Source organism: Chionomys nivalis, chromosome 25 (genome assembly GCF_950005125.1).
Source record: "Chionomys nivalis chromosome 25, mChiNiv1.1, whole genome shotgun sequence".
In the NCBI taxonomy this organism is placed as follows: Eukaryota; Metazoa; Chordata; class Mammalia; order Rodentia; family Cricetidae; genus Chionomys; species Chionomys nivalis.
In genome coordinates, this window is record NC_080110.1 from 19,029,984 (window position 1) to 19,052,423 (window position 22,440).

General features: G+C 37.9%; 1 protein-coding gene across 2 annotated transcripts in view; it reads right to left on the bottom strand.

The window, feature by feature from the left end:
* Ptprq (protein tyrosine phosphatase receptor type Q) overlaps nt 1–22,440 on the bottom strand; it is a 169,657-nt gene that overhangs the window by 118,853 nt on the left and 28,364 nt on the right. The window contains exons 10-17 of one of the 2 annotated variants that reach the window (XM_057757836.1): nt 20,304–20,484; nt 18,774–18,935; nt 18,491–18,670; nt 17,792–17,899; nt 17,251–17,532; nt 5,070–5,252; nt 4,252–4,353; nt 600–720 (exon numbers count right to left, since the gene is read on the bottom strand). In XM_057757836.1, the coding sequence (XP_057613819.1) occupies nt 600–720; nt 4,252–4,353; nt 5,070–5,252; nt 17,251–17,532; nt 17,792–17,899; nt 18,491–18,670; nt 18,774–18,935; nt 20,304–20,484 (1,319 nt within the window). Of the gene's footprint in view, nt 1–599; nt 721–4,251; nt 4,354–5,069; nt 5,253–17,250; nt 17,533–17,791; nt 17,900–18,490; nt 18,671–18,773; nt 18,939–20,303; nt 20,485–22,440 lie in introns of both variants that reach the window. The other variant, XM_057757837.1, reaches the window with a different exon arrangement.

A 22,440-nucleotide genomic window follows, 5' to 3' on the forward strand; every position in this document is an offset into this window, starting at 1 on the left:
ACATGGGTAGTGGATTCTGTTTAATGAACATAAATTAGATCAAAAGAGAATTCTAGGGTCTCATGTTGTTAAAAAGCAGTTATAGCTCTTTGTTAACTCACATGAAACACTTTAGGATGTCATTTTCAAAACTGAAGGATAAATAAGTAACGAATGTTAAAATGACCAGTAAGTCCCTGTTTACCATCAATGGAAAGTTGACCTTAATATACCTAAAAGCATATCTTTGGTTTAAATTTCAATCGAAATTATTTTATGTAAGGAAACTTGAAAAGAGTTATATAGAGCATTTGTTTTAAGAGTTTCAAATATTTTAAATCATACACTTATAATCATGTAAGTTGATTATTCAGATCTCCAGGAGTTTATGTTCAGTATAATTTTTCCATAACATAATTTTCTGCTTTAGATGCAAAGGTTTTTATTTGCTGACCTACTGCATAATATGAGCCGAACTGATTTCTTAGTTGAAAAGGATTTTAGCCCACCTATTAATAACCAGGGCCCTAATGCAGCATCACATTCTGAAATAAACACTACATTCCTATTATATTACAAATTAATATTTGTTCTCAGAACTACTCCCAAAAAATTCTTACCAGACATAAACTGTGTAATAGAGGATAATTCCATTTGGCTCCAAGGGTGGTTGCCATGACAACATCGCAGTGACACCAGACAACTGTTTCACAGAGAAGTTCTGAGGAGGAGAATCAGGAGCTAGAAATTTGTGACAAAGAATGACACATTTCATTAAATATTTATGGAAAATGTAAATTGAAAGCATCTAGGGCTTTTTTCTGATAAACTCTATGGTAAACGAATCAGGTTCAGGGCTTCTCTCCACAGGAGGGAGGGCCTGATTGTTTACGTTTAGATGAAACGATGAAAGAAGATTTTCATGGTGCTCTTGGAACATCTGCTCCTGTGATTCAATGGAAAAAAAAAGTATTTCATGAGAAAATACAACTCGGGTCTGTCACAGTGACTCACTGACTGTTCAAGAACATTCTGGTAAATTATCATCCTCTAATAGAAGCTTATGTTTTATTGGGGATGATTAAAGATATTGAACAATAAAACTCTCCCCAGATAGTGAAGAGTTGAGAAGAAAAGGTATCACATATTCAAAAAACAATAAGAATAAGATTGTGAAGGAAGTTAAAATGACTGACCACCCCCAGACCAATGGCATTCCTCAACCTTAGACATGGCGGAAAACGCTATGTAAGATCAAAATCTAATCAATGAATCTTTATCATTGAATGAGTCCCATAGAAAACACCAGTGCAGCAGTATAGCACATAAATAAGAAAATGGTTAGCATCACTCTCAATGTTCTTATAGCAGAGAATGGCAGCTCTAGTTGGTATTTCTGCTTTGCTGTTTGCAATGGCACTACCCTGGAAAATGCTGGTGACTACTGATTATCACAAGAGTCTGAATATCATTTAGAGACATGTATTTCCTGTGCTATAAATCATTTCTAAGAGAAAACATTCTCTCACTTATCAAAGCAAACCTATAAATACTCTTTTAGCATCGTTATGAGGTATAATTTGTGTTTACTTTTAGGAAGAAGGATGCCAGTCAGAAACTGGAAGTAATTTAGATACAAACATGCAGCATTCCATATTTTTATTCTATAATAAACTTTAATATTCTTTGAAAGAATACTAGAATATATACATATATATGACCTAAGTGTCAATATATCATACAGAAAATATAATAAATATTATATTCCAAATGATATATATTAATACTTTGGACATTTTTATTATCAAATACAATCCAGGGAAACTAAACTTTAGTCCAGTAAGAGTGGACTAAAGCAGGTAAAGTCACTTGCTGCCAAGCTTAATGTCCTGAGTTCAATCCCCAGAACCTACATGGTAGCATAAGAGAACCCATTCCTTAGAGTTGACCTCTGACCTTCAATGAGTGCGACACATACAGATGTGACTACACACACATACATACACTAAACATAGTAAAACTTGAAATAGGTGAATTTTTAAAAACTAAATTCTTTTACAACACAATCAATTCAGCCTCTCAGAGCAGCAGTACACAGAAGAGTCTTCCTCTGGCATGATCTCGCTTCACCCACTCCCTCTTCACCTAGCTTCCTTTAGGTCCCAGCTTAGACATAATGCTCTGCTCCATTTTCCCCAATGCCATGGAGTAAATAATATTTGGAAGCATTTCTACCCGTAACTAAAGTTATACAAATTATTTGTTTACACACTTTTTGCCCATAGGTCACTTCTACACAGAACCCTCTCTGAGCCAAGGGTTCTAACTCTGCAAAGTTGACTTCCCCAGGCCATTGTTCATTTGCTAAGAAGTTTCAGGAAAAGCAGAAGGGATTTTTTTCTTCTCTCCATTCCTCAGTGAATTCAGATGAACACTTGCCTTGACAACCTATATTTTAATGACCTATGTGACCCAGCACTATAATAAGAATTCCTTTTTCATAGAAAGCCAATTGCTGGGCTGGAGAGATGGCTCAGCACTGTCTGCTCTACCAGAAGTAGAGCCATTCCCAGCAACCACAGTGGCTCAGAGCTATCTATAGTAAGATCTGAGGCCCTCTTCTGCCATAAACGCTTACATGCAGATGGAACACTCATATACATAAAATAAATCTTTTTTCAAAAGCCAATTGTTTCAAAATATACAAAATATGAAGTACAAACAAATACCATTCCAAAGCATATCCCTTAAAGTGATTTTCTAGTACAATATATGCCTGTGGTTTGCTGAGGGATCAATACAGAATGATCTCTGCAGTAAGGTTGGTTTTACCTAGGTTCAGAAAATGCATGCGCAAATGATACCAACCTAACCACAAAACCTTTGATCTACAATCTGTCCCGCCTACAAGATATGCTGGAGCAATGATGGCACAGAACTTATGGAAGTGGCCAACCAATGTCTAGTTTAACTTGAGGACCATGCCATGGGAGGGAGCCCATGTCCTACACTGCTTGAATGTCCAGTAGCTAGAGACTGGATAGCCCAAAAACCTAGGGTAGAACCAAACACTACTGGAAAAAAAAAACAATGAAATGATTCTTAATAATATTCTGCTAGGCTATTCATAGATCAGCGACTTGTTTAGTCATCATCAGAGAGGCTTCTTCTTTCAGCAGATGGGAGCAGGTGCAGAGACTCACAGTCAGACATTATGCAGAAAGAGAGAGTCTAAATTGGAGGTCTCCATCTGGCCCCTTTCCTTGGAGATCAGGAACTTCACAGAAGAAAGTTTTGTAGGAGTCCGGGGGAATGGAGGACAGCAAGAGAACATGGCCCACTGATCAACTAAGCAGCACTCACATGGGCTCACAGAGACTCTGGCGGCAAGCACAGGGCCTGAATGGGTCTGCACAGGTCCTCTGGGTACATGTTATAGCTGTTAGCTTGGTATGTTTGTGGGACTCCCAACAATGGGAATGGGTGTCTCTGACTCTGTTGCCTGCTCTTGGGATCCTTTTCCTCCTATTGGGTTACTGTATCCAGCCCCAGTATGAGGGATTTTTGCCTTGTCTTATTGTGCCTTATTTTGTCATGTTTTGGTTGTTATCTCTTGGAGGCCTACTCTTTTCTGAAGGGAAATGGAAGAGGAGTTGACCTCAGGGAGAGGAAAAGTGGGGGAGCTTAAAGAAGCAGAGAGAGGGGAAACTGCGATCAGAATGTTTTGTATGAGAGAAGAATCTATTTTCAATTAAAAAAGAGTATTCATATTCATTGGTAGCATATTGGCTAATACCTAGGGACATCTAAAATAACAGCCTGAATATATTAATAAGCTAATCCTAATACTTTAAGACTTTGAAAGTTACATAAATTCTACTGTAAAATGTCTATAAGTAGCATGAAAAATGTTGATCACTGTTTGGTTAAAATATTCACATTATTCAGTCTAGAACCTGTGCCTCAAAAACTCCCATAAAACTATTACTTATATTTATATAGTACAGTTGGCTTCAAAGGCAAAAAAAAGATGTTTACATCTGATTTTTCTCAATATAAATCTAACTTTTGTAGTTGCTCTTATCCGACAACACTGAAGCTTCTCTATAGAACCAATGCTGTGCAGAGATGATAGCTTAGGTGAAAGGAAATTTTACACTAGGTTTTATTCTGTCTAGTCTCCAGTCTATGGACACGTTATCCCAATCTCATCTCTACAGGTTCTGTAGAATGTTCACAACCAAAGCCTGTCAGTATGTATGGCAGTCTTACCGTCTTCCTCTGTCAGTATGCTTACTGGCCTACTCCGAACTCCTTCACCTTTGAGTGTACTCGCAGACACCTCGATCACATAGTGGGTGTATTTCTTTAGTCCTAAGTAGAAACAAAATAGATACACTGCCACAGAGAGTAATATATCCTTTTGTGCAGTAGGTAAATAATGAAATGACTCTCAATTCGGCGCTCTTCCAAAAGTGAAAGCCCAATAAAATGGGATTGATTAGCAGGCTCCAAGTACTAAAATAGGGCTGTGGAGATGGCTCAGTGGGTAGAGCAATAGCTGTACAATCCTGCGGACCTTAGCTCAAATCTCCAGAATCCATGGAAAGCCAGGTGCAGAACTGTGTAACTGGAACCCCCGTGTTCCCACAGTGACATGGGAGGTACACATGGGAGAATACCAGAAGCTCACAGGCTGTCTAACCTGGCACATTCTGGCCAGAGGCGAATGACAAAGAGATCCTACCCCAAATGAGGAGGAAGATGAGCACAAACACACAGGATAGTCTTCTAACCTCCACATGTGTGCAGTCACACACACACAGACACACACACATACACACACACACCATGCCCCCCCAAAATCCCTTCTGTTAAGAACACAAGATATAAGACACTATAGAAAATACCAGATGGAGAATGTTTTCACAAACGACTATCATAAATTCCTACATTGTTTTTCCAAAAAAGAATTCTTATTCCTAGCATATAAATCATCGCAATTAAGTTATTTTAACATATTAGGCTAATATTTTCTTGCCATGCTGTCAATATAAAGGTAAATATAAAATAGAATAATTTTATCTTACCTCTAATGCTCTGAGTCAGGGAGGTTGTATTTATAGTTCTTGCCTCGTTGCCATTACTTCTCCGAAGGTAAATTGTGTACTTTTGTATAATGCCATTTGGACTGCTTGGAGGAAGGAAGGATAGCTCAATTTCTCGCGAGGAAATGTTTTTGTAAGTAATATTTTCTGGTGCACTATCAGGAACTGGTGGGGAGAAATCAAAGATGGAATTTTATCAAACAAATGCACCCTAAAACTTCCCGACTAAAAGTTTCACACCATTGCCAGAAGATATTTAAATGCACACATTAGACCCAGAGTGACACACAGTGCTGTGCCTCTTAAACAGAGTGAGGTGTACAGAAACTAACAACTATAGAGGGCCAAAAGTCATTTCAAAGGAAAGTATACTCTATAATTCTGGAGTTTCTAATTGATATTTTTATTTTCAAACCATGAATACACTACTGAATCTCAAGATAACTTGAGTCATTTTAGCATGAGGGAGAAAATTTCAATATCTTCTATACGTGCAAATACACATTAGGTGAAAGCAGAAAATTGGGTTCCCGCTTAAACATCAATGGAGAAAACCTACATTTTAAATTAAAGCCCATGTTCTCATTCAGTTTGCCACTCGGTGGGTCACTTCTTGGTGGTGGGGGGACAACAAGCTCATATTTTAAAAGGGAATTGATTTAAGTACGTTGTTCTGTAACTTAATAGTAAATTGACTGTAAGACTTTGGCCTGTACTAAGCTAAATACTGATGCAAGAAGGAGAAGCAAAATCAGTTTTTAAATGACTTTTGCTTTCACCCACAATACCGTTTCAAAAGATCAATAAGCTAGTTTGGTCCAAAGCAGAAACAATGAAAAAGCAAGAAACTGTCTTGATCTTGATTGTTTTCAGGTTCTGGAAAGAATGCCTAAACTGGCCATTTTCTGTAATCAAATTGGTGACTACCCTAATTGTCATCAGAGAGTCTGCGTCCAGTAACTGATGGAAACAGATGCAGAGATCCACAGCCAAGCCCTGGGCCAAGCTCCAGGACTCCTGCTGAAGCAAGGGAGTAGGGACTATGCAGGGAGGGGGGTTGGTCAAGGTCATGACAGAGGAACCCACAGAGACAGCTGACCTGAGCTAGTGGGAGCTCAAGGACTCTGGACTGACAGCTAGGGAGCCTACATGAGACTGACCTAGACCCTTTGCATGTCGGTGACAGTTATGTGGCTTGATCTGTTTGTGGGGCTTCTAGCAATGGGATCAGGACGTGTCCCTGGAGCTTGAGCTGACTTTTGTAAACCTATTCTCCGTGCTAAGTTGCCTTGCCCAGCCTTGGAGGGTAAGCTTGTCCCTGTCTAAACTTGAAGTGTCATGCTTTATTGACTCCATGGGAGGCCTGCCTCCATTTTTGAACCAAGATGGAGGAGGAGTGAATAGTGGGACAGGGTAGAAAGGAGAAGCAGGGGGAAGGGAACGGGAGGAAAGGAAGGAGGAGAGGCTGTGGCCAGTATGTATAGTAAATGAAACTTTTTAATTAATTAAATAAAAATTCAAAAAAAGAAAAGAAAAAGAATAAAAGAAATTGTCTTGGATCTGAGGCTGAGTAATATAACCTGAGAATAAAAGCATCTCCTAAGAATATAAGGTATTCCTAAATAAAAGACTGGTTTTCTATATTCAATGGTCCCATTATGTTGAATGCAGTGCAGAAAGTGATTCTCATATGTATGGGATGCTAATTCTGGCCATGGAGAAGACTGACAGCACCGAATGAATACCTACAATAACTAAAACTCAATGTGACATAAAAGCAATTACCAAAAGCGGCTGGAGAGCTGCAGCAGGAAGATGACTCAGCAAGTAAAAAGTTCTCCATACAAGCCACATAACTCACACTGGAGCCCAGAACCCGTGTAAAGAATCCTTGCTTGGTACTACACATCTATGATCCCCGCACTCCTGTAGTAGTGTGGGAGGTGTAGAGAGAAAAACAGCATCCTGTGGGCAGCCAGCAGGTTGACAAAGGACAACACAAACTGTGACAAAGGTCCCACCTCTACAAGTTAGAAGCAAAATCCAGCTTCTTGTCTTCTAACCCCACAAACTTGTTATGACATACATATATCCATTCTCACTTACATACATCCATGTATGCACACACACACACACACACAGAGAGAGAGAGAGAGAGAGAGAGAGAGAGAGAGAGAGAGAAATAGAGAGAGAGAGAAATAGAGAGAGAGAAAGAGAGAGAGAGAGAGAGAGAGAGAGAGAGAGAGAGAGAGAGAGAGAGAGAGAGGAATGGGGGAGGAATCTGGTACAATATCCAGCTTGCCCATGATTGTAATGTGTTGGAATAATTGAAGGGTAAGGAACACCCCTACATGAGGAGTTCGGGCCCCCAACAATGCAATTACACAAGGGCCATGGTACTGGAAATCCAGGAGCACAATGAGCTTCTCCTGGGTCATCAAAGGCTTACAAGAGCAGTGGCTCCTGTACTCAGGCGACTGGTGGACAGTAACAGGGAGGGAGAACCCAATCACCAGTCCAAGTAGAGAGGACAGAAGAAATGTGATCCTTCTTGCCATTCCTCTGAGTGAAGAACTAGGAAGGATGCCTATTCTATTTCCTCTTTGGTGGATGGAAGGGGAGTGGTCTCAATGGGGGTCGGGTAAGGAGGCGGAGATGGAAACATGAGAAATCCAGTGGTGGGAGAAGGATAGAGGGAGAGTATTGGGAGAAACAACTAGAATCAGAGGTATATCTAGAAAGATCTAGAAATCCACTACAAAGGAAAGTCTCAGGAATCTACAAGGATATCCCAGCTAAGATTCCTAACAATAGGGGATACTAAGACTGAACTGGCTATCTCCTATAATCAGGCAAGACTTCCAGTGGAGGGATTGGACACCAACCCAGCCACAAAACCTTCAACCTACAATTTCTCCAGCCTATAAGGAATGCTGGAGTAAAGTTGGCACAGAAAATGTGAAATGGCCCCCAATGACTGATCCTTCTTGAGACCCTCACAAGAGGGAGCTCACCCCTGATACTGATACCCAGAGGCTGGATAGCACAAGAACTAGGTTAGAACCAAACAGGACTGGGAAAAATTCAATAAAATGAATCCTAGTGATATTGTGTTATGAGAAGTGTGAGTGTATGCTTAATTTTAAGTGTTAGGGAAGAGGTAATAATGTAATTTATTATAATTTCAAAAAATATTTGTGCCCACAGATATATATATATATATATCATATATGTGTGTGCCTATGTGTGTTCCTAAATAAATAAATATAAACAGCTTACTCTGTATAATGTGATGTGCATGTATATGAACTCATGGTAGCCATCACTATATTCTAAACATTTATCCTTATATTCACAGTCAAGTGGTCTCCTTGCCCCTCATAAAAGGAACATTGTTTTGCCACAGATGGGTACATTTTGAAAGGAAGAGAGGAAAGCTCACAGTTGCAAGAATGGTAAGATAACAGTTCCCTCACACAGCAGTGACAATAATGACTGTTCAAGGGAGCAATTCACCAATGTAAATTAAGATTATGAACATTATTGCATTTTATGGTCCTATTATGAGATTTTTTCCCTCTCCAAAGAAAGGAATTTAATCTTTTATTATTGGTATTCTAAATATATAGACAAAATTTCTACTTACAAACATAGTAAAGTAATAAAATTCAGAAACGCCTGAAAGCATAGATACCATGTCCTTATTACAGTTAAGGCATTATGAGAAAACCTGATGCAAGAATGCAAAGCATTAATAAAAGTAATAATTTAATACATAGCTATCAGTAGCAATGTCTAGCAATATAAACCTATTTTCCCTTCCTAAGAACTCTAAATCTTTAGTTCCATATCAAGCATGTGCTTCAGTGACAGAAATCCTCAACAGCCGCCTTAACTGCTTCTGTTACCCTCTGTCGCTGAGTGAACGTCAGAATCAACTGAGGATATGAGCCCAAGGGGTCTAAGAAACTGGAGTTGCTTTTCCTTTATAATACTGGTAACACTAGGGCCTAAGACCTGGAAGATATATTTATGTCTCCTCTCTTCTGTGTACAGATATTTTCTATTTTCTTCTTCCTGAAGAATCACAGATCCTTTACAATCCTATCCCATCAGGCATCACTTCATTCCTTAATCATATTCCTTAAATAGGCTGCACTATTTTTCTAAATAACTTCTCCAAAAATCTTAAGGACTTGTATAGCCCAGGAAACTAGCTTTTTCTCTGCCACCTTTTGAGAGATCAACAGCCACACAAATGATACATGTAATCCCCTGAACTTTGCATCCCTTGATCTCTTTAACTCTAACAATATTTTCTTCCACTTCATCTTAAACCTGACTTTTAGAGCAACACCTGAGACTTCATGATTACCAATAATAGCCAATGTTCTTCTGTTTATCTATCTCCTACCTTTATAGTCTACTGACTCTTGTAATCCCAATTCAAAAACTCCCCTTCATCAAGTTCCCATTGTCCATTGTCTTTGGTGGCCCCTTATTTCCCTACAGTGAGGCTAGTTCCTAGCAGCTACTGTAATCACAACTCAGCTGTAGTAGGAGGCCACTTGTTCATTCCCGGATGCTCAGAACCAAAGTAATCACTCAGAAACTGTATTAATTAAATTACTGCTTGGCCAATCACTTAAGCAAACTGCTAGCTAGCTCTTACATCTAGAATTAACCCATTTCTATTATTTTAGATTTTACCACAAGGCTCGTGGCCTAGCTCCGCTTATTTCTGCCTGTCTCACAGCTTGAATAAGACAAGTATACAGTTCTTCAAATGCACAGCATTTCTTCCTACTTCCAACATTTGGCAATTTCTCCATGTGAATGCTTTTTGATCTTTATTTTTCCTCATTTAATCCCCCACATAGGATTATAAATGTGTCTGGATAAATAAAAACTCCCTAGTAGGAATTGTTCTCTGCCTCCCATTTAAATTAGCAGACTATCTGTTGTGATCTTTCCTCAAATTCTTCTCCTATTGCCAGAGGACTAAGCAGATCCTGGTGGAACATCCTGCTTTTCTCCCTCCTGTGGACCTCTTCAGACTTCCTTCCTAGCCCACCCCATTCCTAAGTGGCACTGCCCAAAACCTAGAAACACATTTTGCCTGGAATTCTCAGTGACCACACCTAATAGTATTGCAGACAAATTCCCTACCAGGCAACACACAGCCACCACACCTTCCTAAGAATGAGAAAGGGCAACCAAAACAATGGGTAAAATCTACCTAACACAGACAAAACAAGATATTAGAACCTAGAATTGCAATCTCCCCAAACCAGATGGTTAGAGGCCGGCATAAAAGCACAATCAGTAACAGTAAGGACATGATTTCTCCACTAGAGGCCAGCAACCCTACCTACCACAGTAGGCCCTGAGGATTGCAACATAGCTGAACTATGGCACAAAAACTTTAAAAGAGCCTTATGGAAGGTGCAAACCTTCCTGGACCTGGATGGAGGGGGGAGGACCTTGGACTTCCCATGGTACAAGGAACCCTGAATGCTCTTTGGACTGGAGAGAGAGAGGGAGGGGGTGGTGGGAGGGGAAGGGAAATGAGAGGTGGGGAGGAGGTGGAAATTTTTAATAATAAATAAATAAAAATACTTTTGAAATAAATAAAAATGAATTCATAGCACATGCAAACTCGTGGAACAGACACAGTGAAAGTAGGTCTAAGAGGCAAGTTCATAGTAATAAGTAAGTGCTTGTATAAAGAAAAAATAGAGAGATCTCATACTAGTAACTTAATAGCACACTTGAAAGCTCTAGACCAAAAAGAAGACACACCCAAAATGGGTAGATGGCAAGAAATAACATCAGCACTAAAATCAATATAATAGAAACAATAGCAAAAAGAATGAATAAAACGAAAAGTTGGTTCTTTGAGAAAATCATTGTGATTGACAAATCCTTATCCAATTTCACTAAAAGGAAGAGAAGGAATATCCAAATTAACAAAATTAGAAATGAAAAAGGGAATATAACAACAGACATTATGGAAACCCAGAGAATCAAAGGATGACGGTTTTAAACCCCATATTTCACCAAATCGAAAAACAAAACAAAAAAAAAGGATAATTTTCTCAATACATACTGCTTACTAAAATTAAATCAAGATCAGACAAGCAATTTAAACAGACATACAGCCCCTATTTAAATAGAAACCACAATTAAAGTCTCCCAACCCCAAACCTGGGGTCACATGATTTTAGCACAGAAATCTACCAGACTTTCAAAGAAGAGTTAATGTCAATACTCCTTAAATTATTCCACAAAATTGAAACAGAAGGAACCTTTTCCAATTTGTTTAGCAGGGCCATAGTTATCCTGGTAGCCAAACCACATAAAAACACAACAACAACAACAAAATAGAATTATGAATTAATTTCCCTTACAAACATAGATGAAAACATTCAACAAAAATATTTGCAAACAAAATACACATGATAAAGATCATCTACCATGATCAAGAAGGCTTCATCCCAGAGAAGCAGGGATAGTTCAATGCATGAAAATGTATAAATATAAAAAAAAAAAAACTCACTAGAAGCAGAAAAGCCTTTTGACAAAATCCAAAACCGCTTCATGATAAAAGTCCTAGAGACATTAGGGATACAAGGGACATACCAAAACATGATAAAAAGCAGTTTGAAGAAAATCCATAGCCAACATTAACTTAAATAGAGAGAAACTCAAAACAATTCCACTAAAATCAGGAATAAGACAAGGTTATCTACTCTCTCCATACCAATTCAATATAGTAGTTGTAGTCTTAACTAAAGCAATAAGACAACTGAAGGAAACCAAGAGGATACAAGTAGGGAATGAAGGAATCAAAATTCTATTATTTGACGATGCTATGATAGTATGCGTAAGTAACCCTAAAAATTCCACTAATGAATTTTCAGCAACTAATGGCTTCAGAGTGGGGGGGAAATTAATCTTCCTCAAGCATGACTCCCTTAATTGATTGTCCAATGTCAAGTGCTCATTCCTGAAATCATCATCGTACAAGCAACACTAAATAGACTCAGCTGGTTATATTTATATACATTTATGTGTGATTGTGTGTGTGTGCTTGTGTGTACGCATGCTTATAAAACAATAACACTAAAAGGAAAATAATCTATGAATCTGAGAAGAGTAATGGATTGGTGTATGGTTGGAATAAAAGGAGGGGAAATATAACAGTTTTCAAGTAGTAAAGAGAAGGGGGGAAACAATGTAATCATGTATTTTTCTTCTTTAGATTATAATTTAACTACATTCCTCCCTTCCCCTTTTTCCCTCCTAACCCTTCTATATATCCCTCCCCACTCTTCTTCAAATCCATTGCCTCTTGTCTCACTAATGCCTGTATGATTAATATATGAATATATAATATATCACATGAATATGTAATACTATTATATGTATTTCATATATACATATATGTATTACACACACACACACACACACACACACATATATATATATATATATATATATATATATATATATATATATATATATATTCCTAGCCTGTTCAGTCCATTTAATGCTATCTGTATGTATATTTTCAGGACTGACCAATCGATGGAGTCCTTCCTACAGAAGACTACCTTGACAACTCCCAGCTTTCCTTGGTATGTTGTAGTTCTTTAGGTAGGGTTGAGGTCTCATAGGATTTCTCCACCCAGATTGGTACTGGGAAGTCATATTGGTGAGGCTTTAGGGTATAATTTCTGGTATTACCAGGAGATACAATCTCACAGTAAACTTCCTGATTCTCTGACTCTGACAATATCAACAGTGTTCCCTGTGCCTTAGGTGTGTGTGTGGGGGGGGGGGTTGTACATGTATTCACTGAAACTGGGCCCAGAAAACGCCTTGCAAAGGCCAGAAACAACAGTCTTACTCAACTATAATGCCTATAAAGCATATCAACAATTGTCACAGAGCAATAAACTTACCAATGCAATAGTGGCACAAATACCTTGGTGGTAACCAACAACACTCTAAATGGACTTAAAACCCACTCAACAGGAGGGATACCATGCCTGATATGTTCCCTACCAACAATCTATAAATGTTTTTTTGTATGCTCACAGATAAGTGTAGCCTTGACCTCTCATCAAGAAAACTTCTCTTTGAAGCAGATTGAGACTACTACAGAAAGCCGCCACCAATCAATATGCAAATTTGCAGAGCCTGGTCCCAATGTAATTACGTTTTAACTAAAAATATTACATTTTAAAGTAATAATTTTAGTTAAAACATAATTACATCATTTAACCTTCCATTTTAAGAAAGTGAAAAGTCCTCTAATTATAAGGAGGAGAAAAGTTATTTAGAATGCTGTGGAAATAAGACTTTAATGTAGTATAACTTGTGACTTTGAAAGAAATTTTGCAAAGGTGTCCCTCTGGCGTTGCTTACCTACTCTCAGCAATCAGGACAAAAATATATCCCTGAGCTCAGCATGACAGCCTTTATATTTTATTCATTTATCCTTAGGAGACAGCCAGAGCTGAGTCTTCAGGCAGAGCAATGACTCACTGATTTTGGAGAGTGAAGATACACTGATAATTTTCTCAGCTAGCCTTCAGAGTACTCCCAATGGTAGCAATAGCACAATGATGCTTAACTGTTGGAATAAACTGATTCTATTCAAGGTCTAAAAACAAAAGCTATAATTTGATTCATGATTACAATAAAGGATGTTTTTACAAAGATGCTGCAAGACAGTAGGCTTGGCACATAAAATTGTGAAGTACATCAACAAACTTAAAGATGTTATTAATACATTAATGCAAAAATTTTCATAGAGTTATGTTCACTGTTTTAGTATACATCTGGGTCAAATTGTTTAGTGGTTATTTCCCCAAATCAGAGAAGTTAAAAAATATTTACTTAAAGGATGACCATAGAGAAAGTTATGTGGTAGGAAGGAAAGAGACTCTGTCTATGTCACCAAAGGAATCATTCTTAGTGGTTCATGTTATTCTGTCGATTACTGTACACTGGGTATAAGAAAACTAACCTCATTTGTAAATTGCCCATTCTGTACCAAAAGCACACCTACACACACACAAACTCATTCACTCCCATGAACCCAAAATCAGCCTGAATTGATCGCCCCTACAGGAACCCTCTGTGTTACTTCCGAACACAAATCAACTCAAGTTCTCTAAATATGATAAGGATCCTGAACAGATAATTAATTTTCTTACTTTTTTTTTGCTTTTTTAAGATTTATTTATTTATTATGTATACAGTGTTCTGCCTGCATGTATGCCTGCAGGCCAGAAAAGGGCACCAGATCTCATTACAGATGGTTGTAAGCCACCCTAGGGTTGCTGGGAATTGAACTCAGGACCTTTGGAAGATCAGGCAGTACTTTTAGCAGCCAAGCCATCTCTGCAGGCCCTAATTCTTTTATTTGTAATTAGCAGCATTATCATATCAATGAGTTTTCACCACAATGACAGTACGTGGAGCTTAACTGAAAGTGTGAGTCTTTTATAAGAAAAAGATCTATGTTTAATACTATTATTAAATTGAGGAATGGACAGCTATTTAGAGCCCATTCATCTTCAGGTGATATCTTAGAATCCTTCAGAATCCCTCCTTTTCCTTCTGCCGGAGGAGCCAAATTAGTAGCTCAACAGGAACCACGAAATCTCACCAGAGTCAATCCCGCTGCCTTCTTCTATACACATGGAGACTGTGCAGGCGGCTCTGAGACTACTTCGACAGGGGAAGTGGGCCTCTCCAGCATTAAACACGATCCTTCATGTCGGGCCTCCTGCTCCTCAGCAGACTGTCAAGCCAGCCCTGTGTGACCCACCAGAACAGGTGGGCCAGGAAGCTCAGGGATACGTTTCCCATCCACGTCATTCTTTCATAACTCGATCGGGAGCCTAATAAATGAACCCTGAAATGGGGCCCAGGAGACCCTACCATCAAGCCCGAGCTTTGCCTCATCTGCTGTGATTTATTGGTCATTTTATTAAAATAGTCCTACCTCGCTTTGTCTATAGAAAGTTCAGCATGTTTTCTTATATGGTTCCTGGAACTAAAATTCTCATTTGAAATTACATCTCAAGTTAAATTCTAATACTCACTTATTCCTGCCTTACAAATAAGCTTATGAGACAGATAATGAAAAGGAAATCAGTGTACTTTTACCAATATAAAGTAAAATGTCACATGTCTGCAATGTTCAGGAAACATTTTTATAAATCATCATTAAACTGCGGTGTCCTTGGTAGGCCACATAAGAAGTAAAATATCTTATAAGCATCCCACTTCTTCAGAAATCGCAATGGAATGAAACTTGATCGTTTTCTTCCTTGTGCCATGCAAAGCTCAGATAGGCAACCACCGCTGTGAACTGAGAGATGCTCCGTACATTTTATAATTTTTTTTCCAGCGTGTGCTTTGAGAGGAAAATGGGCTTTATATGACTAATGGGGTTGGCTTCAATTCCAGCTTCATCACTTGCCAGCTGGCTAGCCTTAAGCAATTAAATTTCCACCAATTAATATGAACCTTGGAAGGAAGGGCAACCATTTCCTTCTACGCTGTTATATGCAAATTAAGTCGTGGAACATTGTATATGTTGGCCAAACAAATGACCCTCTGGGAGCCTCAGTTCTTCATGATGAAAATCAATAACATGGTGCTACACTCTACTCTAGAATTAAAATGAGAACTTTCTTGAAGGCCATGAACAGAAACTGTGACGCATAATGGGCATTCAGAAAAAAAAAATTGGCTCAACATAAATAAACTGAGTCACAAAGAAATAATTATCCTTCTAAAGAAAAGTCTGCTTCTAGCCTCAATATTCATAAAGGGAATTCAATATTCAATATCCATGGCATTATGTAATTTGATATCAATTATGTTTTGTTCAAGGGTGTGACAGTTCTTGATGCTACAAAGAACTGCTTTGTCACTCTTACTTCTCCAGTGGTATCCACAATATTGTGACATGTCATTATATTGAATCTGTGCAACAATCTCAAGAGATCACACTCAGTGTGGGTATACTATCTTGCTAGATTTTTAAATCTTCAAAACCAACGACAAAACTTCACATTTGTATCTGGCCAACCTAAATGGGTTTGCCGGTATTTGGCTCTTTGTGACCTCCCAAATGAAAGGTTTATGAAGGTCAGACAGTAACCAGTCAGTATAAGTTTATTGATTTAAACACGTAGATGAAGCAGTAACTTTCCAATTAGATCTCACTTAGCCTACATTGCAGACTTGCCCTAATAGTAATCGTGTCAATATGTGTCCATATCACAATGGAAAAAATAAATCAAGATTATTGGACAAAATGTTTATTTTGTGCTAATTGCTCATACACCACTGAAACTGAGATACAAATGACTTTTTGATTATGTCATTTTGGTTAGCTGGGCTATCCCCTACCACACACACACACATACACCTCTGCCTGCCTATTCGCTAACCTCTACAGGATCCTTCCTCCCATTTCACCCACATCATTAAGACACAGGCTGAACTTAGCCTGCTCCCTAAGAACTGTCCTGTCATACAGATTTGTGCACCAACTTTACATTGCTACCTTTATATCCCTCTTAGAATACAGGAATCTAGTCTTCTGAGTGTGCCACTGAGTTTATCTAAGGTGAAAGCAAGAAGCTACTCAGCCTAAAGTCTGTAGAAACATGGATGAGTCTTTGGTATTTTCTAATTGCCTTTTGTTTAAACAATTCACTGATTTTTATTAAAAGATCATTTATATAGAAAATTAGCTTATAGGCCGGGCGGTGGTGGCGCATGCCTTTAATCCCAGCACTCGGGAGGCAGAGGCAGGCGGATCTCTGTGAGTTCGAGGCCAACCTGGTCTACAAAGGGAGTTCCAGGACAGGCTCCAAAGCTACAGAGAAACCCTGTCTCGAAAAACCAAAAAAAAAAAAAAAAGAAAGTAAAAGAAAATTAGCTTATAAATTTTAAAACAGCTAAGAAGTTTCTCTACATTTTTGCCAGAAAAAAATGAATAAATTTCTTTAATACGAAATATAACAATAAAAATTTTTGGCTCATAAAATACAGACAGCAAGGAAATTGAGAGCTGTGTTTACTACATAAGTGAGAATTAATTATTAAGCAAGCAAACAAAAACACTTACCAGTCTCTGACGTTCGCACAGAGAGGGATGAGGATGACTGATTGCCATGGCCAAGTCTGGTATATGACCGGACAGAAATATTATAGAGGGTATAAGGTTTTAGGTCACTTAAAACTATATCTGTTGTGGAACTGTTCTTGACAAACAAACTGTCTGCATCTCGGTAAAGCACCTCATAGGCAATAATAATCCCGTTAGGTTTTTCAGGTGGAGACCAGTTCAATCTCATTTCACTGGGAGACACATCGGTTACTTTGACCTCTTGAGGTGAGGATTCAGGCACTGGGAGGGATAGAACAAAAGGGTTAAAATATGTAATTTTTCATGTTTATTGTTTTAGACACTGAATTTTCCATGAGGTAGAAGTTTATTATTCAAGAGAATAATACCCTTCCCTTCCTTTCCCTTCTCATTCCCTCCCTTCCTCCCTCCCTCCCTCCCTCCCTCCCTCCCTCCCTCCTTCCTTCCTTCTTCCCTCCCTCCTTCCCTTTGTTCCTTTCTTCCTTCCTTTCTTAATTAAAAATACACTCTACATTCTTACCATCTTCTGGAGTTCTTACAAAGATGTCATTTTCTTCTGACAAAGAACCTTCCCCAACCTGAGTTGAGGCAGCCACCCTCATTTTGTATCTTGTATATTTCTTTAACCCTAAAAGACAGAAGAATAATTATTTAAAACCTTCAAAATATAATATTTTTAGTGTCCTTTACCATGGGGCTAATGTGAATTATTTATTAGAAAGACTATTTCTCTCAGTCAGCTTCCATATACTCCTTGTCCCCAAATTCCTTGGGCTTCAAGGTTTTCCGTGCAGACGATATCAGAGATCTTTCCTGTAATGTTAAGGCAGTAACTTAAAGCTGGGGAAAAAAGAATTTTTGGCACACAGCAAGGATAATTGTCAAACACCCCCTGTCAACTGAGTTGTTTCGGCTTATTTTCATGTGAGTCCATTTGTTCAAGTCCTCAATAATGAGTTATTTCCATGCCCTAAGTGCAATATTTCTTAGGTTATGTGTATTTCTGTGAAAGTGGTGATGATACCCTTTTTTAAATTTTGTGAGTAGATGTAGTTGAAGAAATAGGTTGTATCATTATTGCCATAAATGTTTCTAAGATATCCAAGAAGCACATGTCAACAGAATCTGGAATGTGTCCTGCAGCATTTAAGAGGTGTAGAAGCGCACATTTCTATCAGAGGAGGAGGAATGCAAAAAGAAACACGACGGTTCCTTCTACCTGTGATGAGAAAGCTGGTATCTACAGTAGTCATCTGGAAAGCTCTGTGTGTATCCAGTTCCATGGCATAGATTGTATAATGAGTGATTTTTCCATTGGGGTATTCTGGAGGATCCCAATACAGCAAGATAGATGAAGAACTAATGTTTTTATAGTTTATAGTTTGGATGGAGCTTGGCACTTGAAAAGAAGAATGAACAGTTAATAGGAATGAAGGAGTCAAAGAATTAATAACACGAATAATATTTGCAAGTTTTTTTTTTTGAAGGAAAGGTATTTGTACCTTGTTCACGTGTCCTAACCGTGAGAACTGTTGGTGGTCCTTCGCCCATGATGGTGAAAGCAGATACACTAATCGTGTGCTCAGTGTATGGTACAAGCCTCCTGATAACATAAGACAGCTGTTCAACGGTGATGTCAGTTATGTACTGATTCTTGGTGGTGACTACTTGAAATAAACAAGAAAAAAAAAGACATTTGGCTCTACAATCAAAATTATTTTTCTCAATGAAACCTAATAAGACATATTAATATCTTCGTACCCTCTCATATAGAGAATAGTAGACAAACAATACATAATAAATGTAAACATTTTATGAATTCTAAAGACTCTCCAATATCTTTAAAAATCTTGTGCTCATCATATAGACTTGTAAGTTGCTATATAATGTTTTAGAACATGATAGCAGTGTTTTAAGAAAAAAATATATAACTTTCCAGGAAAGATTGGCTGAGGTTTCTGTTCCTGAAAGCAAACACCAGAAAGTAATATAAGAAGGTAACATTATAAATCAACACTAAACTTTAATTGTAGACTTCAAGAAATGGAAGTTTTATTTGGATTTAAAATTCATCATGCATTTGCTAGTCCCAGTGATTGCTTACAGCAAACATTCTTGCTTAACATTTAACTGAAACATGCATGTGCCTCCAAAATGTCTAAGATGTTTATTTTTAAATTTTGCATATGTATTTTTAATTAGGAACTACTAAATTTGAAATATATGTAAGGAAACAGCTATACTAGACCCTGTGAGTCTTTTAGTTCTTAGTATTGCCCCAATTGGCTCTGCACAAGAAACATAAATCCATAAAAGAAAAAACATTGATTGAAATGTTATTTTCTTTTACAAATTCTACCATAAATGGAAGGCCAAAAAACCTTTTCATTTTGGAATGAGGCAAATACCAGATCATAGAAACGGCAGTGAAATAGCACACTATTCCTACCTAAAATTTTATAAAAACATAAGAAGCAGGGTGGTCCTGTGTTATCTAATCATGCCTTCAATTTGCCATATATTACATTCTCCTTTTAGAAACAATAAGCTTCACTGACCCCCAAAGAGCAAGTGTGTACGGTAATGACATCACCACATCCCAGGGACACCTACACCTGTTTATCACACCGTGCACTGGAGTTGTAACTTTCTGACCTATTTACCTTTAGTGACATTTGAAAACCTATTTGTCAAAAGCTGCAGAGAATGTGGGCCTGTAAATGATTTGAAGATATATTAATCCCTCCCCATCACACCTGCTTTGGCAACTGTAATAACTGATTGTCTATGCAGCTTGGCTAGAGGCTCTGGGGTGCTACTTTCTCTAGGAAGAAGGTCAAATGGGTTAGAGAGGGCCAGTCACTGCTTGGGTGGCATTTCCATTTGTTTCGTGAGGCTATCTGACAGTTAAAAAGAAATATCTGACTCCAGTCCATGGACCATTAATAACATGGTTAAACTCTAAGCTCAGGTTCATACCTCTCTTAGCTATTGGTTTCAATGGCTTCAGAGAGAATTAAATTTTTACCTACCAACTGGTGAACTCTGGTCTTCAGCTCTCGTCCTGCCAGGAAAGTCACTGTATGGGGGGCTGTTATATACGAATGAAGCTAAAGAGTGCAGGTCCGAAGACATCTCGGCAGAACCCTCGTAAAATCCTATCAGTGGTTCCACTAGGTTCATCATCTCTGGAGACATGGGGTTGCTTATATACTGTAATAAAAAGTCGGCATTTACAAACAATGAAAACTCATTGCTTCGTGACATGAAATTTTGTCACTTTGGAATTATGCACCTTGAAAGAAAATAATGTTTCTATAAGTATGGTGTTCTTTACTTTCCAAGATTTTGTTCTCAACTAAATCCCTGTACCATAGTAACATAATATGATCACTCTAGTTGTTATTAGATTGATACTGTATTTTGGGAGGAAAGGAGGTATAAGTTTCAAACGTGTTGTTTTTCTGCATGGTATAATTAGATATTTTCATGCTAAGGTTTTGTAACTAAAAGATTTTAACTTCTCATCTACAAATAGTATTTCGAGCTTATTATTAAATGTGTTTTTCTTCCTTATCTAAACATCCTCATTTGTATACTACTTATGAAAGGTTAGATGTCTGCTTACTATCAATACTAGTGATATTAGAATTTCTCTTTAATCAAATGAATTGCAGACAAATAGGAACTTTTAATTCATAGGTTTGAAGCAGTGTTCACAGCACACCTGCCCATGGTTCTAAGATATATTCTCAGTAACTGTCCTTGTTCTTATATTCCACAATATAATCCATATATGATGTCAAATCTACCATAGTAACAGATACTGAGGTGAAAAGATCAGAAGCAGATAACAGATGTATGTAGTGAAGGTGGGGGCAGGGATTGTTTGATGTTATTTCCTTTGTTGTTCCCAAACCACTATAACTAACCACAGTAGAATGAATGAAAGGCTCTAGTCAAATGTCTGGATAGAATGTTTACTTTGAAATGAACATTAACCACTAATTTAAAATGTATTCTTGCAAGGAGGTTATGAATCACAGCAACATGTGGACTTTGGATTCTAATCTGGGCATACTGGTCAACACAGGCGTTAGAGATAAACAGAAACAATTGATTGTAATGTAGATTAGAGGATGCCAAGACAATATCAGGAATTTTCCTAGTTACAACCATGTGATAATTAAATGGATGAAATTGCCGATTCTCGAAAGATCCATAGCGAGCAAGACTGCTATGAAGTCTGGAGTTCATTTTTAAGCCCATCCACTGCTGTGAAAATGGGAGCCAGCTGAGGAAGTGAGCATTCAGAACGATGCTAGCTGCTGAATGTAGCTAGTGGGTTGATGGGGTCTTACCACGCATTTTTCTCCATCCTACCTCCATACCTATTTGAAACTTCCCAAAATAAAACTTTTTACAGAGAAAAAAATATCTCTTTTGCTTCCAATCTCACTTCTAAAACCCCCTTTAAAATAATGTATTCTGTTTCTTACAAACTAAACACTATGATACTTTTTAAATTAATAATCAATTAATTATGTATGTTCTGATTATTCCTATGTTCTGGGACACCTAACTCATAGTTACCTTACATACTTTTGGGTTGTCATTACTGCAGGAGCTAATACTAGACATTCCTATCCTTGTTAGCACTGATATGTTCAGTCTTTTCAAAGTTATAGTAATAATAGATGCTCAAGGGAAAAAACTCAGAGGTAAAAAATTCTTACAATAGTTCAATTCATTGAAATATCTACAAAACATGTTATTTAAATGACATTTTTTCTGTGAGATTAAAAAAATGGGGAAATGATTTAAGAAAACTCCTAGACTCCAAAATAACATTACTAAAATAAAATCACCCAGAAGCTAGGAAGATGACCAAGGCAGTGAAATCCTTGATGTGGGATTCCCCTCTGTATGCTATGAATATGTTTTATTGCTGTTGGTTAATAAAGAAACTGCTTTCAGCCAGTGGCTTAACAGAGTAAAGCCAGGTGAAAATCCAAACAGAGATGTAGAGAGAGTCTGGGAGATGCCATATAGCTGCCAAAGCAGACAGACATGCCCCAGAACCTTGCTAGTAAACCACGAGCTTCGTGGTAGAGATGGATTAATTTAAGATGTAAGAGCCAGCTAGAAATATGCTTAAGCTATTGGCCA